General features: G+C 38.0%; 1 protein-coding gene across 2 annotated transcripts in view; it reads left to right on the forward strand.

Annotated features, from left to right (window-relative positions):
- Positions 1-11,595, forward strand: part of LOC127101053 (uncharacterized) — a 16,449-nt gene extending 4,854 nt beyond the window's left edge. The window contains exons 1-3 of one of the 2 annotated variants that reach the window (XM_051038367.1): positions 10,558-10,725; positions 10,814-11,140; positions 11,235-11,595. In XM_051038367.1, coding sequence (XP_050894324.1) covers positions 10,659-10,725; positions 10,814-11,140; positions 11,235-11,380 — 540 coding nt within the window. In that variant the 5' untranslated portion in view covers positions 10,558-10,658 and the 3' untranslated portion in view covers positions 11,381-11,595. Of the gene's footprint in view, positions 1-10,557; positions 10,726-10,813; positions 11,141-11,234 lie in introns of those variants that run through there. The other variant, XM_051038369.1, reaches the window with a different exon arrangement.
- The last annotated feature ends 7,622 nt before the right edge of the window (positions 11,596-19,217 follow it).

The raw sequence follows: 19,217 nt of genomic DNA on the forward strand, positions 1-19,217 counted from the left end.
TATTATATTTATTAATTTAATTAAATAATTGGAATTATTGGATTATTATTATTATTATTATTGGAATAATAATTATTGGAAAATATATATAAGTTGGAAATAAGAAAAAGAGTCCCATTTGGTAAAGAAAGGGTTTCACGTGAAAAGCAGAGAAGCGGCTGAAAAGAGGAAAAGGGTAAAGAGACAGAGCAAGAGGAAGAAGGTTGGAGAAGAGAAAAGCTTGAAGCTTAAAGATTCGCCGGATTAACTCAGGTAAGGGGGGTTTATCGTCGTTTAATGGGTATTATGGGTTAACATGTAATGGGTAGTGATGAACCGTTGATTTGACCCTAATTGGGATGTTGAATGCTGAAAAATTGTGTTGGATAAGTTGTGTTAAAACTGAAATTGAATCTGTAATTGGATGGGTAGTGATTTTCCGAAAACGTAGCTTCTTACGGAATTGGAATCGGAGGTCCGGAAGTCCTCCAACGGCGGAAAATGCGGAGAATTCTGCATTCTGCTTCGTGTTAGCGCAGGAACAGCTTTCTGTCTTGCGTTAACCGGTTAACCCAGGGTGTTAACCGGTTAACACTGTTATGAATTGTGAAAAATTGTTGTTTTGTCTGCGTTAACCGGTTAACCCAGGGTGTTAACCGGTTAACACTGTTGTGATTTCTGAGAAATTGCTGTTCTGTCTGCGTTAACCGGTTAACCCAGAGCGTTAACCGGTTAACACTGTTAAAATTGACCAGGAAGCGTTTTCTGTCCTGCGTTAACCGGTTAACCCAGGGCGTTAACCGGTTAACACTGTTGGAAATTGGAAAAATTGATATTTTAATATTGTGAACATAATTGGTGATTGGCCTATATCGGTGTGTGATATAGTAGGGATTATTTCCCGTTGTTTTGAGTAGGATAGATGTTAGTAGAGTGTGCTAATACTGTGACTGAATTATTTGGCATGACATAATATGATTATGTGATAAATATGCTGATGATGTGTGAAAATATGCATAATGTTGTGAATGTATATATTATGTATGTAATTGTGGATGGACTGTTTTATGGCTTAGAGTGTGAGCATATGTCCATTGTGGATTGTTGTTGATGTTGCATGCTAGGTGATTTGGCATAGCATAATGTGGCCTTTATGGTGGTAGCTAATTCCCATGGTGAGGAATTAGTGATGTTAGTCATTTTGGACTGTTGTTGATGTTTGCATGCTAGGTGATTAGCGTGCATAGCATGGCCCTTGGGGTGGTAGCTAATTCCCATGGTGAGGAATTGGTGATGTGAGTCACTAGGTCTCAAATGAGTGGGACTAGTGAGCTTGGTAGCCGTACCTGGATTTGGTCGGTGAAGTTGAACTATATGTTCACGAATAGTCGGTACCGCATGTATGGAGTCTCATTGCATAATGTATGTATGGCGTATAATATGAATGGATGTATTCCAATATTATACGTGTGTTTTGTGTTGGTGTTGAGTATGAATTGAGATTATACGTATGCTTTATGTTGGTGTTAAGTATTATGTTTGAGTTGATGTGCCGTTACTGAATGTGTGTTATGATTAGGGTGATGAAATGTGTTAAATTACTTAACATTGCATGATATTTTATAATGCTTATTATATCGATTGAGGAACTCACCCTTACAACTATTTTTCAGGTAACGAGCAGTGATTGAGTAGGAGCTAGTGCTTGGAGTCTAGTGTAGTTTCTTAGTGGGTCATGCTCTGGTAGATGTAACATCGGGATGGGATGTTTTAAATGTTTTATTGTTGGTTATGAACTAGTTTACATGTAATATGCTACATGTTTTGCATGATTGATTAAATCTCTATCCGCTGCGTATTGTGCAAATGCTTTATGTTTTGAATTAATAAAAGAGTATGACAGTTATCATGGTGAATGGTGTGAAGTAATTGTGTGACACCCTTAATTGCATATTTACTCTGATTGATATATGTTGTTATTTTAATTAAACTTTTGGGGTTTTTTAGAAGGGTGTTAGATTAGTGGTATCAGAGCATAGTCGGTCGAGTCGAGTCGTAATTATTCTGTTTCCCTGTACGTGATAGGTGTTGTGTAACCCTATCAGTACTTATTGTTTTAGCTTGTTGGGCTTTCAGAATAGAGATGGCTGGAAGAGGTAGAGACGATGCTGCGATTGCTGAGGCTCTGGGTATGCTAGCTGGAGTACTTGGAGGAAATCCGAATGTTGTGGGAATGGGAGCTGCTCGTCAACTGAGTGAGTTCCAGAAGAACAATCCTCCAATGTTCAAGGGAGCATACGATCCAGATGGTGCTCAGAAGTGGTTGAAGGAGATCGAGAGGATCTTCCGAGTGACTGAGTGTGCCGATAACCAGAAGGTCAGGTTCGGTACGCATATGCTGTCAGAGGAAGCAGATGATTGGTGGGTCGCTACCCGCACTGAGTTGGAAACTGCTGGGAGTGCTGAGATCACTTGGGCGGTGTTCAGAGAGAGATTTCTGAGGAAGTATTTTCCAGAGGATGTCAGAGGAAAGAAAGAGATAGAGTTCTTAGAATTGAAGCAGGGCAATCGGTCTGTTACTGAGTATGCTGCTAAGTTCACAGAGCTGTCGAAGTATTACACTCCCTATGATGAGGCTACTGGGGAATTTTCAAAATGTGTGAAGTTTGAGAACGGGTTACGTCCCGAGATCAAGCAGGCTATTGGGTATCAGCGGATTAGAGTGTTTTCTGACTTGGTTGACTGTTGCAGGATTTTCGAACAGGATACCAAGGCCAGATCGGAGAGCTATCAGCAGAGAGTTGATAGGAAAGGCAAGAATCAGAATGATCGTGGGAAACCGTATGCAGCTGGCAAAGGTTTCCAGAGACAGAGTGGGATGAAGAGACCTAGTGGGGGAGACTCCAGTGCCCCTGTTAAGTGTTACAGATGTGGTCAGGCTGGACATCGTTTCCATGAGTGTACCAGTAATGAGAAGAAGTGTTTCAAGTGTGGAAAAGGTGGTCACTTGGCTGCAGAGTGTCGGTTGAAGACTGTGACTTGTTTCAACTGTGGAGAGGTGGGTCATATCAGTCCACAGTGTCCTAAGCCGAAGAGAGAGAACCAGTCGGGAGGCAAGGTCTTTGCTTTATCGGGTTCTGAGACTTCTGCAGATGATCGTTTGATCCGAGGTACGTGTTATATTAATGGCTTTCCTCTTGTAGCTATTATTGACACAGGTGCGACTCATTCCTTTATATCTTTGGATTGTGCTGTGAAACTTAGATTAGAGATATCTGAGATGCATGGGAGTATGGTGATTGATACTCCTGCGAAGGGTTCAGTGACTACTACTTCAGTTTGTTTAGATTGTCCTTTGAGTATTTTTGGTAGAGACTTTGGAATGGACCTTGTGTGTCTTCCACTAGTGCAGATTGATGTTATCTTGGGTATGAACTGGTTGGTGTTTAACCGAGTTTCTATCAACTGTTTTGATAAGACTGTGATCTTTCCTGAGATTGAGGAAGGAAAGAGTTTGTTTCTATCAGCAAGGCAGGTGAATGAGGCAGTAGCAGATGGGGCAGAGTTGTTTATGCTGTTAGCGACTTTGGAGGCTAAAGATAAACTGGTGATTTGCGATCTAGCCGTGGTGTGTGATTTTCCTGATGTGTTTCCTGAAGAAGTGAATGAATTACCGCCAGAGCGTGAAGTTGAGTTCTCGATTGATTTGGTACCTGGTACTAGGCCGATATCGATGGCTCCGTACCGTATGTCTGCTGTTGAGTTAACTGAATTGAAGAGTCAGTTGGAAGATCTGTTGGATAAGAAATTTATTCGTCCGAGTGTGTCGCCGTGGGGCGCACCAGTGTTATTGGTTAAGAAGAAAGAAGGTACTATGAGGTTGTGTGTGGACTACAGGCAACTGAATAAAGTGACGATCAAGAATCGGTATCCGTTGCCGAGGATTGATGATTTGATGGATCAGTTGGTGGGTGCGAGTGTGTTCAGCAAAATAGATTTGAGATCGGGTTATCATCAGATACGTGTGAAAACTGAGGATATTCAGAAGACTGCTTTCAGAACAAGGTATGGACATTATGAGTATTCTGTAATGCCTTTTGGTGTGACTAATGCGCCTGGAGTATTTATGGAGTATATGAATAGGATTTTCCATCCGTACCTGGACAAGTTTGTTGTGGTGTTTATTGACGATATTTTGGTGTATTCAAAATCTGAAGAAGAGCATGCTGAACATTTGAGAGTGGTTTTAGGAGTTCTACGAGAAAAGAAGTTATTTGCTAAATTGTCCAAGTGTGAATTTTGGTTAGAAGAGGTTAGTTTTCTTGGTCATGTGATTTCAAGAGGTGGTGTTGCTGTTGATCCTTCTAAGATAGAAGCGGTATCTAAGTGGGAAGCTCCGAAGTCAGTTTCTGAGATAAGGAGTTTTCTTGGACTTGCAGGTTATTATAGGAAATTCATTGAGGGATTTTCTAAGTTGGCATTACCGCTGACGATGTTGACTAGAAAGGGGCAAGCGTTTCTTTGGGACTCAAAATGTGAAGAAGGTTTCCAAGAGTTAAAGAGAAGGTTAACTACTGCTCCTATTCTGATATTACCAAGTCCATCGGAACCATTTGAGGTTTACTGTGATGCTTCATTGTTGGGTTTGGGTGGTGTTTTGATGCAGAATAAGCAGGTTGTAGCTTATGCTTCGAGACAACTGAAGGTTCATGAGAGGAACTATCCGACACACGATTTAGAGTTGGCAGCTGTGGTATTTGTTCTGAAGTTATGGAGGCATTACTTGTACGGGTCAAGATTTGAGGTTTTCAGTGACCATAAAAGTTTAAAGTATTTGTTTGATCAGAAAGAGCTGAATATGAGACAGAGAAGATGGTTAGAGTTTCTGAAGGATTATGACTTTGGTTTGAATTACCATCCGGGTAAAGCAAACGTAGTGGCTGATGCATTGAGTCGGAAATCATTGCATATGTCTATGTTAATGGTTAAGGAATTGGATTTAATTGAGCAGTTTAGAGACTTGAGTTTGGTGTGTGAGAGTACTCACAATAGTGTTAAATTGGGAATGTTGAAGTTAACGAGTGGTATTCTGGATGAGATTAGAGAGGGTCAGAAATCCGATGTGCTTTTGGTTGATAAGTTGACTCTAGTGAATCAAGATCAAGGTGGTGAATTCAGAGTTGATGAGAATGGTGTTTTGAAATTTGGTAATCGGGTGTGTATTCCGGATGTTACCGAACTTAAGAAGAGTATTCTTGAGGAAGGGCATCGTAGTGGCCTGAGTATTCATCCTGGGGCTACGAAGATGTATCATGATTTGAAAAAGTTATTTTGGTGGCCGGGAATGAAAAGAGAAATTGCGAGTTTTGTTTATTCTTGTTTGACTTGTCAGAAGTCAAAGATTGAGCATCAGAAGCCGTCTGGGCTAATGCAACCGTTGGTTATTCCATAGTGGAAGTGGGATAGTATCAGTATGGATTTTGTTTCTGGTTTACCGAGGACAATTAAGAATTTTGAAGCTATTTGGGTGATTGTTGACAGATTGACAAAATCGGCTCATTTCATTCCGATCAGAATGGATTATCCGTTAGAGAGATTAGCTGAGTTGTATATTGAGAAAATTGTAAGTTTGCATGGTATTCCGTCGAGTATTGTTTCGGACAGAGATCCTAGATTTACATCGAAGTTCTGGGAAGGTTTGCAGAGGGCTTTAGGAACTAAGCTGAGATTGAGTTCTGCATATCATCCGCAGACTGATGGTCAGACTGAGAGGACGATTCAGTCGCTGGAGGATCTTTTGAGGGCTTGTGTTTTGGAAAAGGGAGGTGCTTGGGATTGTTATTTACCTTTGATTGAGTTTACCTACAACAATAGTTTTCATTCGAGCATTGGTATGGCACCGTTTGAAGCTTTGTATGGTAGGAGATGTCGGACACCTTTATGTTGGTATGAGTCCGGTGAGAGTGTTGTGGTTGGACCAGAGATTGTTCAACAAACTACGGAAAAGATTAAGATGATTCAGGAGAAGATGAGGATTGCTCAAAGTCGTCAGAAGAGTTATCACGACAAGAGGAGGAAATCACTTGAGTTTCAAGAGGGAGATCATGTGTTTCTTCGTGTTACTCCGATAACTGGAGTTGGTCGAGCTTTGAAGTCGAAGAAGTTGACACCTCGATTTATTGGTCCTTATCAGATTTTGGAGAGGATAGGGGAGGTAGCCTATCGTATCTCTTTACCGCCGTCACTTGCGAATTTGCATGAGGTTTTTCATGTGTCTCAGTTGAGGAGGTACATTCCTGATCCGTCGCATGTTGTCCAAGTAGATGATGTACAGGTGAGAGATAACCTGACTGTTGAAACATCACCTATGAGGATCGAGGATCGAGAGTTAAAGCAGTTGCGGGGTAAAGAGATTGCTTTGGTAAAGGTAGCTTGGGGAGGACCAGCAGGTGGCAATGTGACTTGGGAACTTGAGAGTCAGATGAAGGAGTCTTATCCAGAGTTATTCGCTTGAGGTATGTTTTCGAGGACGAAAACTCTTTTAGTGGGGGAGAGTTGTAACACCCCGATAAAAATAAGATAATTATTTAATTTAAGTTAATATTATATTTATTAATTTAATTAAATAATTGGAATTATTGGATTATTATTATTTATTATTGGAATAATAATTATTGGAAAATATATATAAGTTGGAAATAAGAAAAAGAGTCCCATTTGGTAAAGAAAGGGTTTCACGTGAAAAGCAGAGAAGCGGCTGAAAAGAGGAAAAGGGCAAAGAGACAGAGCAAGAGGAAGAAGGTTGGAGAAGAGAAAAGCTTGAAGCTTAAAGATTCGCCGGATTAACTCAGGTAAGGGGGGTTTATCGTCGTTTAATGGGTATTATGGGTTAACATGTAATGGGTAGTGATGAACCGTTGATTTGACCCTAATTGGGATGTTGAATGCTGAAAAATTGTGTTGGATAAGTTGTGTTAAAACTGGAATTGAATCTGTAATTGGATGGGTAGTGATTTTCCGAAAACGTAGCTTCTTACGGAATTGGAATCGGAGGTCCGGAAGTCCTCCAACGGCGGAAAATGCGGAGAATTCTGCATTCTGCTTCGTGTTAGCGCAGGAACAGCTTTCTGTCTTGCGTTAACCGGTTAACCCAGGGTGTTAACCGGTTAACACTGTTATGAATTGTGAAAAATTGTTGTTTTGTCTGCGTTAACCGGTTAACCCAGGGTGTTAACCGGTTAACACTGTTGTGATTTCTGAGAAATTGCTGTTCTGTCTGCGTTAACCGGTTAACCCAGGGCGTTAACCGGTTAACACTGTTAAAATTGACCAGGAAGCGTGTTCTGTCCTGCGTTAACCGGTTAACCCAGGGCGTTAACCGGTTAACACTGTTGGAAATTGGAAAAATTGATATTTTAATGTTGTGAACATAATTGGTGATTGGCCTATATCGGTGTGTGATATAGTAGGGATTATTTCCCGTTGTTTTGAGTAGGATAGGTGTTAGTAGAGTGTGCTAATACTGTGACTGAATTATTTGGCATGACATAATATGATTATGTGATAAATATGCTGATGATGTGTGAAAATATGCATAATGTTGTGAATGTATATATTATGTATGTAATTGTGGATGGACTGTTTTATGGCTTAGAGTGTGAGCATATGTCCATTGTGGATTGTTGTTGATGTTGCATGCTAGGTGATTTGGCATAGCATAATGTGGCCTTTATGGTGGTAGCTAATTCCCATGGTGAGGAATTAGTGATGTTAGTCATTTTGGACTGTTGTTGATGTTTGCATGCTAGGTGATTAGCGTGCATAGCATGGCCCTTGGGGTGGTAGCTAATTCCCATGGTGAGGAATTGGTGATGTGAGTCACTAGGTCTCAAATGAGTGGGACTAGTGAGCTTGGTAGCCGTACCTGGATTTGGTCGGTGAAGTTGAACTATATGTTCACGAATAGTCGGTACCGCATGTATGGAGTCTCATTGCATAATGTATGTATGGCGTATAATATGAATGGATGTATTCCAATATTATACGTGTGTTTTGTGTTGGTGTTGAGTATGAATTGAGATTATACGTATGCTTTATGTTGGTGTTGAGTATGATGTTTGAGTTGATGTGCCGTTACTGAATGTGTGTTATGATTAGGGTGATGAAATGTGTTAAATTACTTAACATTGCATGATATTTTATAATGCTTATTATATCGATTGAGGAACTCACCCTTACAACTATTTTTCAGGTAACGAGCAGTGATTGAGTAGGAGCTAGTGCTTGGAGTCTAGTGTAGTTCCTTAGTGGGTCATGCTCTGGTAGATGTAACATCGGGATGGGATGTTTTAAATGTTTTATTGTTGGTTGTGAACTAGTTTACATGTAATATGCTACATGTTTTGCATGATTGATTAAATCTCTATCCGCTGCGTATTGTGCAAATGCTTTATGTTTTGAATTAATAAAAGCGCATGACAGTTATCATGGTGAATGGTGTGAAGTAATTGTGTGACACCCTTAATTGCATATTTACTCTGATTGATATATGTTGTTATTTTAATTAAACTTTTGGGGTTTTTTAGAAGGGTGTTACACCTATCACTCTCTTCATTAAACTGAAACTCTTGGATAACTAAGAAGAAATCTAAGACCATGGATTCTTCATGGATGAAAAATGGTCCCCTCCAACCAAGGTACTAAGAGATCTTTCCTTATTCCCTCATCCCAATCTCACCCACAAAGTTTTCTTCTCTTTCAGAAATGGTTAAAGTCTCTGAAATCTAGTCATAAGGAGTATATTGCCTATCCAAGTGTCTTCCCAAAAAGATGTATGAAGACTTGTTCCAACCTTCTTGACAAATCTAACCTCAAACCAATTAGGAAGGTCATCCTTTATAGAACCAATAAGGGATACTCCTTTCCACCAAGAAGAGGAAGAACGAGAGCCCAGTGATCATCCCCCGCTCAAAGAGGTGACATGGGAATGACCATACCTGGCATACAGGATATCAAACCAAGTACCATAAGCACCTAACAAAAGTCTTCATCTCCATTTAGCCTAGAGAGCTAGATTAACCATCTAGAGATCTCTAACACCCCAAACCCCCTCATTCTTAGACTTAAAAACATCATACCATTCTTGGACTCCCCTTTCACACCTCCCTAAAGAAACTCCTCTGAATCATAACTAACTTCTTCCACATTTTTACAAGATTTTTTAAGAAGGAAAGATAGAACACATGAATGGAATTGAGGATAGAGTTTAGGAGAATAACCCTCCCTCAAAGACTCACATACATATGATTCTAGGAGTGAAGTCTCTTCCAAATTAGGTTAACAAGAGGTTCCCAAGTAGACTTCAATTGAGGGTTGGTGTCTATTAGCAGCCTAAGATACTTAAAGGGAAAAGACTAAACTCAATCCTTCAGTGAATAAAGTTCTCAGCTAAGACTAAAAAGGCGGGATCAACATTAATATCAATCAAGCTACTCTTATGGAATTTAACCCCAAGGCCCGAAGCTAATTCGAACCCCTCAGAATTGCTCTAATGACCCATAAATTCTCCATCGAGGGATCTCCCAAGATTAAGGTATTGTTAGTATATTGAAGGTGGATGATCACAAAGTTTGAGGAGCCAATTTTAAATCCTGAAAAAAGACTAAGATCGGTGGCCCTTTTGATAAGACCACTAAGGCATTCGACCACTAGGAGGAAGAGGAAATGTGCTAAGGGCTCTCCTTGTTTGAGGCCCCTATGGATTTTAATCTCCTAGGTTGAGGAGTCATTAACCAACATGACCACCATATTGCCAGCAAGTACATAAATTTTGATCCAAGATCTCCACTTATCCTTAAACCAAATATGATAAGTATGTAATCCAGGAAACTCCAGCTAACCGAATCATACGCTTTCTCAAAATCTACTTTAAAAATACGACAACCTTTTCTAATACATTTAGCCAAGTCAATCACCTCGTTAAGAGTCACAACTCCATTGACCATATACTCCTTCTAGAGTCAAATAAAAATTATCCAAGTCAAATAGTGTATAAAATAAAAGATTGTTTATTCACAATCAATTTTTTTATCACAAGAACACCTACTTGTAGATAGTTAAATTCTCCTAAAATGACAGTGCCTTAAAAAAATGTCAAGTTCTTCCGGCTATGATTGTTTAGAAGCAAAGGTGCCGCCGATACAGTGACATTAGGCAAGTTATCGGTGAATATGAAATAGACGTGAAAAATAAACAAATAGTGAATTTGACCTCAATAACTTAGTTTATACGAAACTTCTAAAAGTCGTTAGTTCAAACCTCCAAACACGTCTTACATATCTTCAACAATCATACACCCGTATCAACCAAGAAATGATACAATTCAACGATCAAAACATTACAAAGTACATAAAACCAATGAACCAATAACTTTAATAAAAAAATTCATGTCTTTGTTTAGTTATTTATATTAAAATCAAAGACATTAGTAGACTTTTCACCTTCCAAACGCGTCATTAAGTCCAATCGGAACGCGCGTTTTAGTTTTACCACTTCCAATCAGCCTATATATAAACCATATGCTGATCATTCTCAATATCTCAACACTTCTCATTACATATACACTCAAAAAGAGAAAAACCTGTTTTTTCTTCCTTAAACTACACCCTTTGTTTATAACCATGTCTTTCTCAAACAAACTATCATTGGTTTTATTACTTTCTTCTTTTCTCATCCATGCATCTTTTGGTAAGTATTTTGTAATTTATAACCTACTATTTTTCTTTGATATTTTCTTATGATGTGTGTATATTAAACATACTCATGAATTTTGCAGGTGAGATGGTATGCGAGGACTTGCCGAAAGAAGTGTGTACTTTCTCAATAGCTTCATCTGGGAAGAGATGTTTGTTGGAGACGGAGAAAGGAATCAACGGTGAAATTGAGTATCAATGCAGAACATCTGAAGTTGTGGTGGAGAGAATGTCGGAGTATATAGAGACAGACCAGTGTGTGGGAGGATGTGGTGTTGATAGAAGTTCTGTTGGTATTTCATCTGATGCTTTCTTTGAGCCACAATTCACTGGCAAGCTTTGTTCACCAGCTTGTTATGAGAAGTGTCCTAACATTGTTGATCTTTTCTTCAACTTGGCTGCTGGAGAGGGTAAGAATGCTAATCATAGTGGTTTATCGTCGTATATTTTTATCGAATTCGACATAGATAATAACTAAGTTTGCGTTGATGTGATGAATAACAGGAGTGTTTTTGCCGGAACTGTGTGAGAAACATAAGAGCAACCCTCGTCGTGCTATGGTTGAGCTTGTGAGCTCTGGAGCTGCATTTGGACCTGTTTCTGCTGTTTCTGAGGACATTGTGGTGGCACCTGCACCTTCTGCTCAATGAGAATGAGTGTGAATTATCCAAAACATTCAATTTATATATTCCTATGTTAGAGGATATATAGACGGAAGTACAGACTCCTTATTATGGAATTTGTTTTGATTAATGTAATAATAATAGAGTTGAGTTGAGCATGTTTTTGTTTCATTTTTATGTTATGTGTAATGTTTTGTTTTCCGAATTTTGGAAATTTTCTGATTTTATTATCTCATTTGATATCTACCGGATTTTTTTTGTCGAAATAAGGAAAGTTACATGTTATTCTTTTTGGTGAGTACACTGATTGGATTTTTTATTCTGTTGACAATTGTGCAACTAAAGTTGATCCCTTCATAATGGAGATTAGAAAAACTACAGGAAAATAAAATTGAAGATTTATTAATTCATTCCTTGAAAATTATAGGTTGGGTTTAGTTTTAAGTTATAAGGCCAATGTTCTTAAGTTAGCTAGATGAAAATTCTATAAAAAAAACAAGAATTTAATACACTTTATGTGTTATTTACACATCAAACGAAAATATTAAAATGTTTTTAGATTTCGGAGATATATCTTCGGACGCACCAAATTCTGATTGAATGTTAAAATATTTCGGAGAGCATCTGCATTTATTTTACGGAGTTACATCTCTGTTATGTATCCGATAAGAATGTTCATGTTATGTTTTGATTATGTGTATTCAGATGAAGATTTATAAGTGTTATGTACCATGTTATGTGATGAGATTTAAATCATACAATCGATATACAAACAATGACGTACATAAATCCAGATGGTCCAAAAATGTCATATATAAATAAAAGACCAATAAATGACAAAAAAAAAATCGAGAACAACGATAAAATAGCATGATGTCAAAATAAAATATAATCCATAGTATTACTACTATATACTAATGCACTATTGTGTATGTCAGACTACATTGCCTTTGCCTCATCGGGCTCCTCGGTCATCAATCCCCTATCCTCCGGCGTTGTCTTCGGTACATCAACGCCCCTCGTGCCTCCGTCATGATGGCATCTATGACCTGCCTCACATCAGACCCATCAGGGAAGATACCTTTGTAAATGTTTGCCTACGCAATCTCCATAATACGGCAACATCTAGGCAAGACATCTTCAACATGATCTAATTGTGTATGTTTCTCCTCTAGTATCTCCTGATGAGCTGACGTAGGTGGGTGTCCTGGAGCAACCTGCACCATATACGGATGTGACACTCTAAAGAACCACCTGATGTACCAGTCCACGTAGCTCCATTCGCTCAGGGTTATGGTATTTTGTGACTCCTCTGATACCAAATGACTCTCATAATCATCAAACATGTCATCCATCTGTATGTGTGTCAAAGCATGATGAGCTTATATAACAGGGTGTCTGGGAATGGCTTAAGTGTAGCGGAACTGCTGCTGACGCGCTCGGCCAGATGAGGAGCAGTGAGACGTGATATGCATGCCAACCATTTAGAGTATAATATTATCTCGTCAAATAATCGCGTCTCATGGTGATCAGCCTAACTGTTGAAGTGCATGCCCTCAGTAGCCAAGCAGTCAAGATACAATTTTAACGACTCAGTAGCCTGGTTCCCTCTGAGCAGGGAAAATGCAGTAGCACGCGGCATATCCTCAGAGTAAGTCAGCACACTCGCCCAGCCGGAGATGCGCGAGAAGTGTTGGAGGATCCAAACCTAAAAAGTTTGGAACCCACGAATCATAAGTAATGATGTTGTAAAGATGAAATGAAAATGACATAAAAGAATAAAAGACCAATAAATATCACGACCAGTAGTGTGATGTTGTCTATGACCTGCTTCGTCTTCCACCCACAACCCTTTGATAATTTCGAGTACAAGTAGACCAAACAAAAGGCCCCCCAATTGTACTCATGGATCCGCTCGAAACCCTAGAAGTACCGTAGGTAAATGACATCTGTATAAGTGGCACTCTTGTCTGCAAAAATCTCGATGTCAACCAAATATAGCAGGTATGCTCTCATAGCATGCGCTTTGTGGATCCCCACTTACTCGACATCACCTGTAGCCTGATGTGCTCTCTGGAGCTCCTGTGTATATACCTTTTTCAGGTATTCAAATATAGCATAAGCCCTATATTCCTATCCAACTCTTCTTTCACCTCTCCAGGGTTAACCCCTTGGTAGTCTACCATTATCTCGAGTTCCTCGTCTTATGTAATCCTCATATGATCTAGAAGTTTCCCCCTGATCGGAAGATGTAGAAAACACGCGACATATCGTCTACAGTGATAGACATCTCAGCAAACGGGAGATGAAATGACGAGGTCCGAGTGCCATCTCTCCATGAATGCATTAAGCATCCCGTGGTTGACCCTAATTTAACCAATCATTCATAAGTCCTTCAGGTCAGATAAGGACAAAGCATCTTGGAACCAATCCTTATTCGGTTGAGGAAAGCTAGTAATCTTCCGTTCGTAGTTAATAAACTTTAGTGGATCACGGTCCTGAAAAAAATAAAAATCAATGTAGTAAACTTGTCAATTAAAAAAAATAAACGTAAATTAAAAAGAATGAATCTAACTAAGGCTACCTCTCCGTCCCAGATATGTCTGGTAGTATAGTCTGGGTACAAAGGCGGTAGCATCTACAGTAGCCTCATCCTTTGGAGGTGGCACTGGCTCATCAGTATCAGCAGTAGGGGTGGCAGTGGTGCCTCTGGTACCACTAGTGACTCAGATGCCTTGGGGGCATGAATAGGTGAAACTTGGCGTCTGCAGAAGGATGGATGAAGTGATGTGTCGGCAGGTGAAACCTGTCTCCTATGGGAAGAAAAAGATGGAGAAGCATGAGGAGAAGCACGAGCCCCATAAGTAGATGGCTCTACATGGTCAGAAGGACCAGGAGCCTCCGAAACCTGATGACTCTTCTCCCGTTGCACTGATGCGTGCTATGCAACCCTCTTGTGCCTCAGTCTATCGTGTCTATCAGCCATTATTCATATAAGTTAAAGTAAAACAGACAATTAGTGCAAGCATACAACACCACAAGCAAGAAAACAAAAAAAAACAGAGAAAATTATGGAGATGCATATCCGGTTGATGGGGTACTAAAACATTGAAAAGTTCCAAAAATGCATCTCCGAAATTTTCTACAACTCAACAGTTGTGTCAATGGCGGCAGTGCAGACATGGAAACCAAAACAACATCGCATTGATCATCATTTTCAGCCAACTATCATGTTTTACATTATGTCAAAGCTATCAATCATCCAATTTCTACTTATTTCCTAACTTAATAATCAATTTCTACTCATTTACACAAAAACTCAAAAACTATTCAGGCCATAAAAAAACTTACAACTGTTCACTTTGCTTAAGTGTTGGATGATGATTTTGATGTTGATTGAAGTTCCTCTGACCTTGGTTGCTTGATTTTGGACTTGGTGATGAAAACAATTTGAGAGAGTTTGAAGAGGTTTTAAGAAATATGAGAAATTAAGAAGGAGAAGGGTTTTGGCATGATTTAAGCTCCAAAATGTTCAGGAGATGCATCTCTGACATTATTCTGAAGACGTATCTCATGAATATTTTAACGTTAACTTAAGCTTGAGTGCGCCTGGAGATGCATCTCTGAAATTTGGGGGCATTTAAGTATTTTTACGTGATCGCTAAGAAACATATAGGATGAATTAAGAAATCCCCAAAAAAATGTTACAAATAACTAACATATTGAAAATTCATTGAAGGAGAAAAATTAACTATGTGGTTATATTGTAACAGCCCCATAAACCAAAGAAGAGAAAGAGCAAGGATAAAAAGGCTTAGTGATAAATCTGTAGTTTGGTTCTTGGAGTCAATGGGCATGAGATGAATGTTTTTTGCTTGTGTTTTTTCGTGTACAAGGTGACAATCCATTTCTATGTATTTTGTTCGTTCATAGAAAATCGGGTTGGAAGCAATATGAATTACGTTTGTGTTGTCATAGAAAATAGTTATGGGCCAAGGATGGGGGGAGAAAAATCACTTTGTAGATAAAGTAACTATTGGGTTTCCCATGACGTGTTTGTAAGATAGCAAGAGCTATGTACTCTAATTTTGAGGAGGATCTTGAGACAACTTGTTTCTTTTTTACTTTTTCAAGTTGTGAGGCTTGTTACATGGTAGAAGTTGAAAACAGTTATTGATATTTTCGTGGTTGGACCAGCACCCCAATAAAAATCTATGAACCCTGTGAGTTTGGGGCTGGAATCGAATTTAAAGAATAATCCTAAAGCATGGTCATTCTTGATATATCTTGGAACTCTTTTGGTTGCTTGCATATGAGTTATGGTCGCTTTTGACAAGTATTGGCTTAACCTGGAAACATAATAACTTATATTCAATTGTGAATGTGTTGAATATGAAAGCTTACATTTGAGGCTTCTGAGCATGATTGGATTAGTCAAAGGTTGATCATTTTCAATGTCTAGATTGTGGTCTAGGTCCATTGGGGTAGAAGCAGGTTTGGCTAGTAGCAATTGCAAAGCCAAGGAAATATTTGAGATTTCCTAAGTATTTGATATTGAACAGTTGGTCGAGAGCTGGCTTGATATGATTGATATTTGGGATTTTGTTACCTACAAGAATCATATCATCCACATATACAAGAATGCACTTGAGATAATTAGATAATTTTTTAGTGAATAAAGAGTAATCAAATTTAGATCGGTGAAAACCTAAAGTAAAAAACTAGTGGTTAATTTTTTATTACATTGTTTGTTATCTTACTTTTAGGAACATGTAGTTCACGAGGACATTTCATGTAGACTTCCTCATCTAGATCACGTAAAAAGGTAGTATTAATGCCTAATTTAGGATGATACCAATTTTGGGATGAGGCTATAGATAAGAGAAGTCTAATGATTGTTGAAGCTAGCAGAAATATATCTGAGCCTATTGCACGCTCGAAGATACAATAGAGTCGCCATCGAACTTTATTAATTCCCGAAGGAAAGATAAAACATTGATAAAACTCAGGGGAAGAGAAATGGATAAGGAAGTTGGTTATGCAAGGGGAAGTTATTAACTTCCCTCGCATCTGTTGTACTCAATGGGAACCATTTTGATTGTTCTATGCTCGAATGGGCGTAACTATCTAAAGATTACTCGCAAAAGGATAAAGGGAAAATAATGGAATAAATATAGTGCTCGGAGAGGATTAGGGCCCTCATGCCTACATATCCTTATAGTGCAATAAGAAATCCAGAGCTCTGTAGTTCATAGAACTAAAGGTGGTAGATGAAAGAATAGTTGATTGGGTTGTCAAAAGGCGAGGTAAATTGCTTGAATAACAATAGTATGGTATTAACCAATAAACGGACATATCCAAAGTGAAAAAAGAGAGATGATTAGCCTAAACACGAGAGGATTTATAAGGCAACAAAGATCGAAAGGGATTTGTCTAAGTACGAGAGGTCTTATAAGGCGAACAATGAATGATAGATGATTTGCCAACACACGAGAGGGTTTACAAGGAAAAAGAGCTCAAAGGGGTTTGCCTAAGCACAATAGGTCTTATAAGACAAACAATTAATAAGAGATGATTTGCCAACACACGAGAGGGTTTACAAGGAAAAAGAGCTCGAAAGGGGTTTGTCTAAGAACAAGAGGTCTTATGAGACAAACAATGAATGAATAGAGTTTGCCTACGCACAAGAGAATTGATAAGGCAAACATGAATTATAAATTGATTAGGATTCAAAGATGGAATATTTGATGATGAAGTGATTAACCCAAAGGATGTGTGGGTAACAAAGAGGATTGTTATGTTTGATCATTGATGATGAAGATTGTTGAAAATATTGAATGATGAAGAGCTTGAATATTTAAAGATTTGGATGTTTCCCTAAGGAAGAAGAATATATTTGATTGATTTTTTTAATTACGAAATTATTTTATGAGTTTAACCATTGGTACTTAGAGGGAGACGAGTGTCTAACCACCGACTAAGTATGGCTGACAATCAGAATACTCGGGAGTTAAGAGGACAGTTTCATCCTAACCATTCTTTTTCACTCTCAGAGCACCAAATCAGACTCGCTAAGTATGGTTGACAATCAGAATACTTGAATGCATGCAACTCATCTTCCAACATATTGCCATGTCGTCAGGGCTTTGTAAATGCTAAAACCATTATCCCACGTTCTCCAACTACTCTTAACAACTAGTAATTGCCTGTTCGACGAAGGTGAAGGTGTTAAGTCTCTTTTGTCTTTGGTTTCCTCAATTTTCTAAGTATTTTGGATTCTGTCAAAAGACTCGTCCTCGACATGGTGTCAAGTGGTTACCCAGGTCTGTTCCTGAGACTCCTCTAACCCGGAGCTCAAGATCTTCCCTTGAGATTCTTCAAAACTACATCTCAAAATGTCAATCGGGAAATCCTAGTCAACGTATCATTACTGTCGATCAATGTCCCTCAAATGCCAACACTTAGCATTTCACTAATGTAGCATTCATTTGACTTTTTCTACTAAGTAAAAGTCGCAGGTTAATAAAACCTCACACATGAAATCTGGGTATCATTGATCGAATTATCAGTATAAAACATTAACTGAGGTTTTGTGTCTCATATCATTTTAATGAGAATTTAAGAGTCGAGTCCTTGAACTCTATGAAGTGGCACCACTTCATTCTCATATATGTAGATTATATCAGAAATACACTCATAATTATGCATTCCAACACACATGTGATATATGTTTATTAAGAGGAAAATCTTATCCTCATAGATATATCTATTATCAAGTACTTCAATCACTCTAATAATATATTTTTATCATTAAACTCAAAACTTAATGTGACCTGAGTTTTCACTATTGATGGTGATCGTGATGTATAGGACTAAAGAACAAACTGCCAAACACATGCATAACATTGAATATGGTTGAAACAAAATTCGTTTGTATGAATGAGACATACAGCCCCATGTGATCGAGCATTATAATTAAATTGAACTCATGGGTAATTAAACTATTTTTGAAATTGCACTCATTCATTTTAAAATTAATAGTTTCTTTCAAAATAAGTTTAAAATGTCTTTTAAAAGAAATTATATCCTTTACCTAACACATTTTTTAACTCTTTATACATTCTAATATTAATTTTATGAATGATATATACATGCTAATATAATTTTTATGTTAGATATCATTCTTAGAAAATTTAGAAATAGTTTTAGAGGTTACAAATTGATTTTGATATTTTAGTACTTTTAAAATAATTGTTTATCGTTTTTATAATTGATTTTTTCTTAAATTTAGAAATTGTTGTTTTTAGTTTTATAAACAGAGAAATCTTACATATAAAAATGTATGCTCAACTCATCTTAAGATTCAACTACTAATCATTTTATCATTGATTTAATTTTAATCATAAATAATTTTATATAATCAATTTATTTTACACCAAAACGAAACACATGTATATTAAATGGTGACATATTTAAACTTTTAATGAATTGATTACATAAAATTTGAATATATCTAAAATGTCACTAAAAAACTGAAATTCACAAAATTATAAATCACACATTCAGAAAAGGTGATTAGATTTTTAATAAATGAAATTTATTTTAAGAGCAGTATTTTTATGGGACAAGAGTATCCTAATTAAAAAGAGAAAATAAAACACGAAGAAGGAAGATGGATACGGTTGTGATAGAACAACAACCTCTGGTGCCCGCTCTATCACCATCCGGCGACTTGGAAGATTAAGAAGAAGAAAAACAACAACTGCAGTGGCAATAATCCATGGCATGGGGTTATTGTGCCTATGGTGGATTGGAAGGAGTGGGATGGAGAAGCATTTTCTGGTGTAATCAGGAACGAAGGTTG

Source organism: Lathyrus oleraceus, chromosome 7 (assembly GCF_024323335.1).
Source record: "Lathyrus oleraceus cultivar Zhongwan6 chromosome 7, CAAS_Psat_ZW6_1.0, whole genome shotgun sequence".
NCBI classification, from domain to species: Eukaryota; Viridiplantae; Streptophyta; class Magnoliopsida; order Fabales; family Fabaceae; genus Lathyrus; species Lathyrus oleraceus.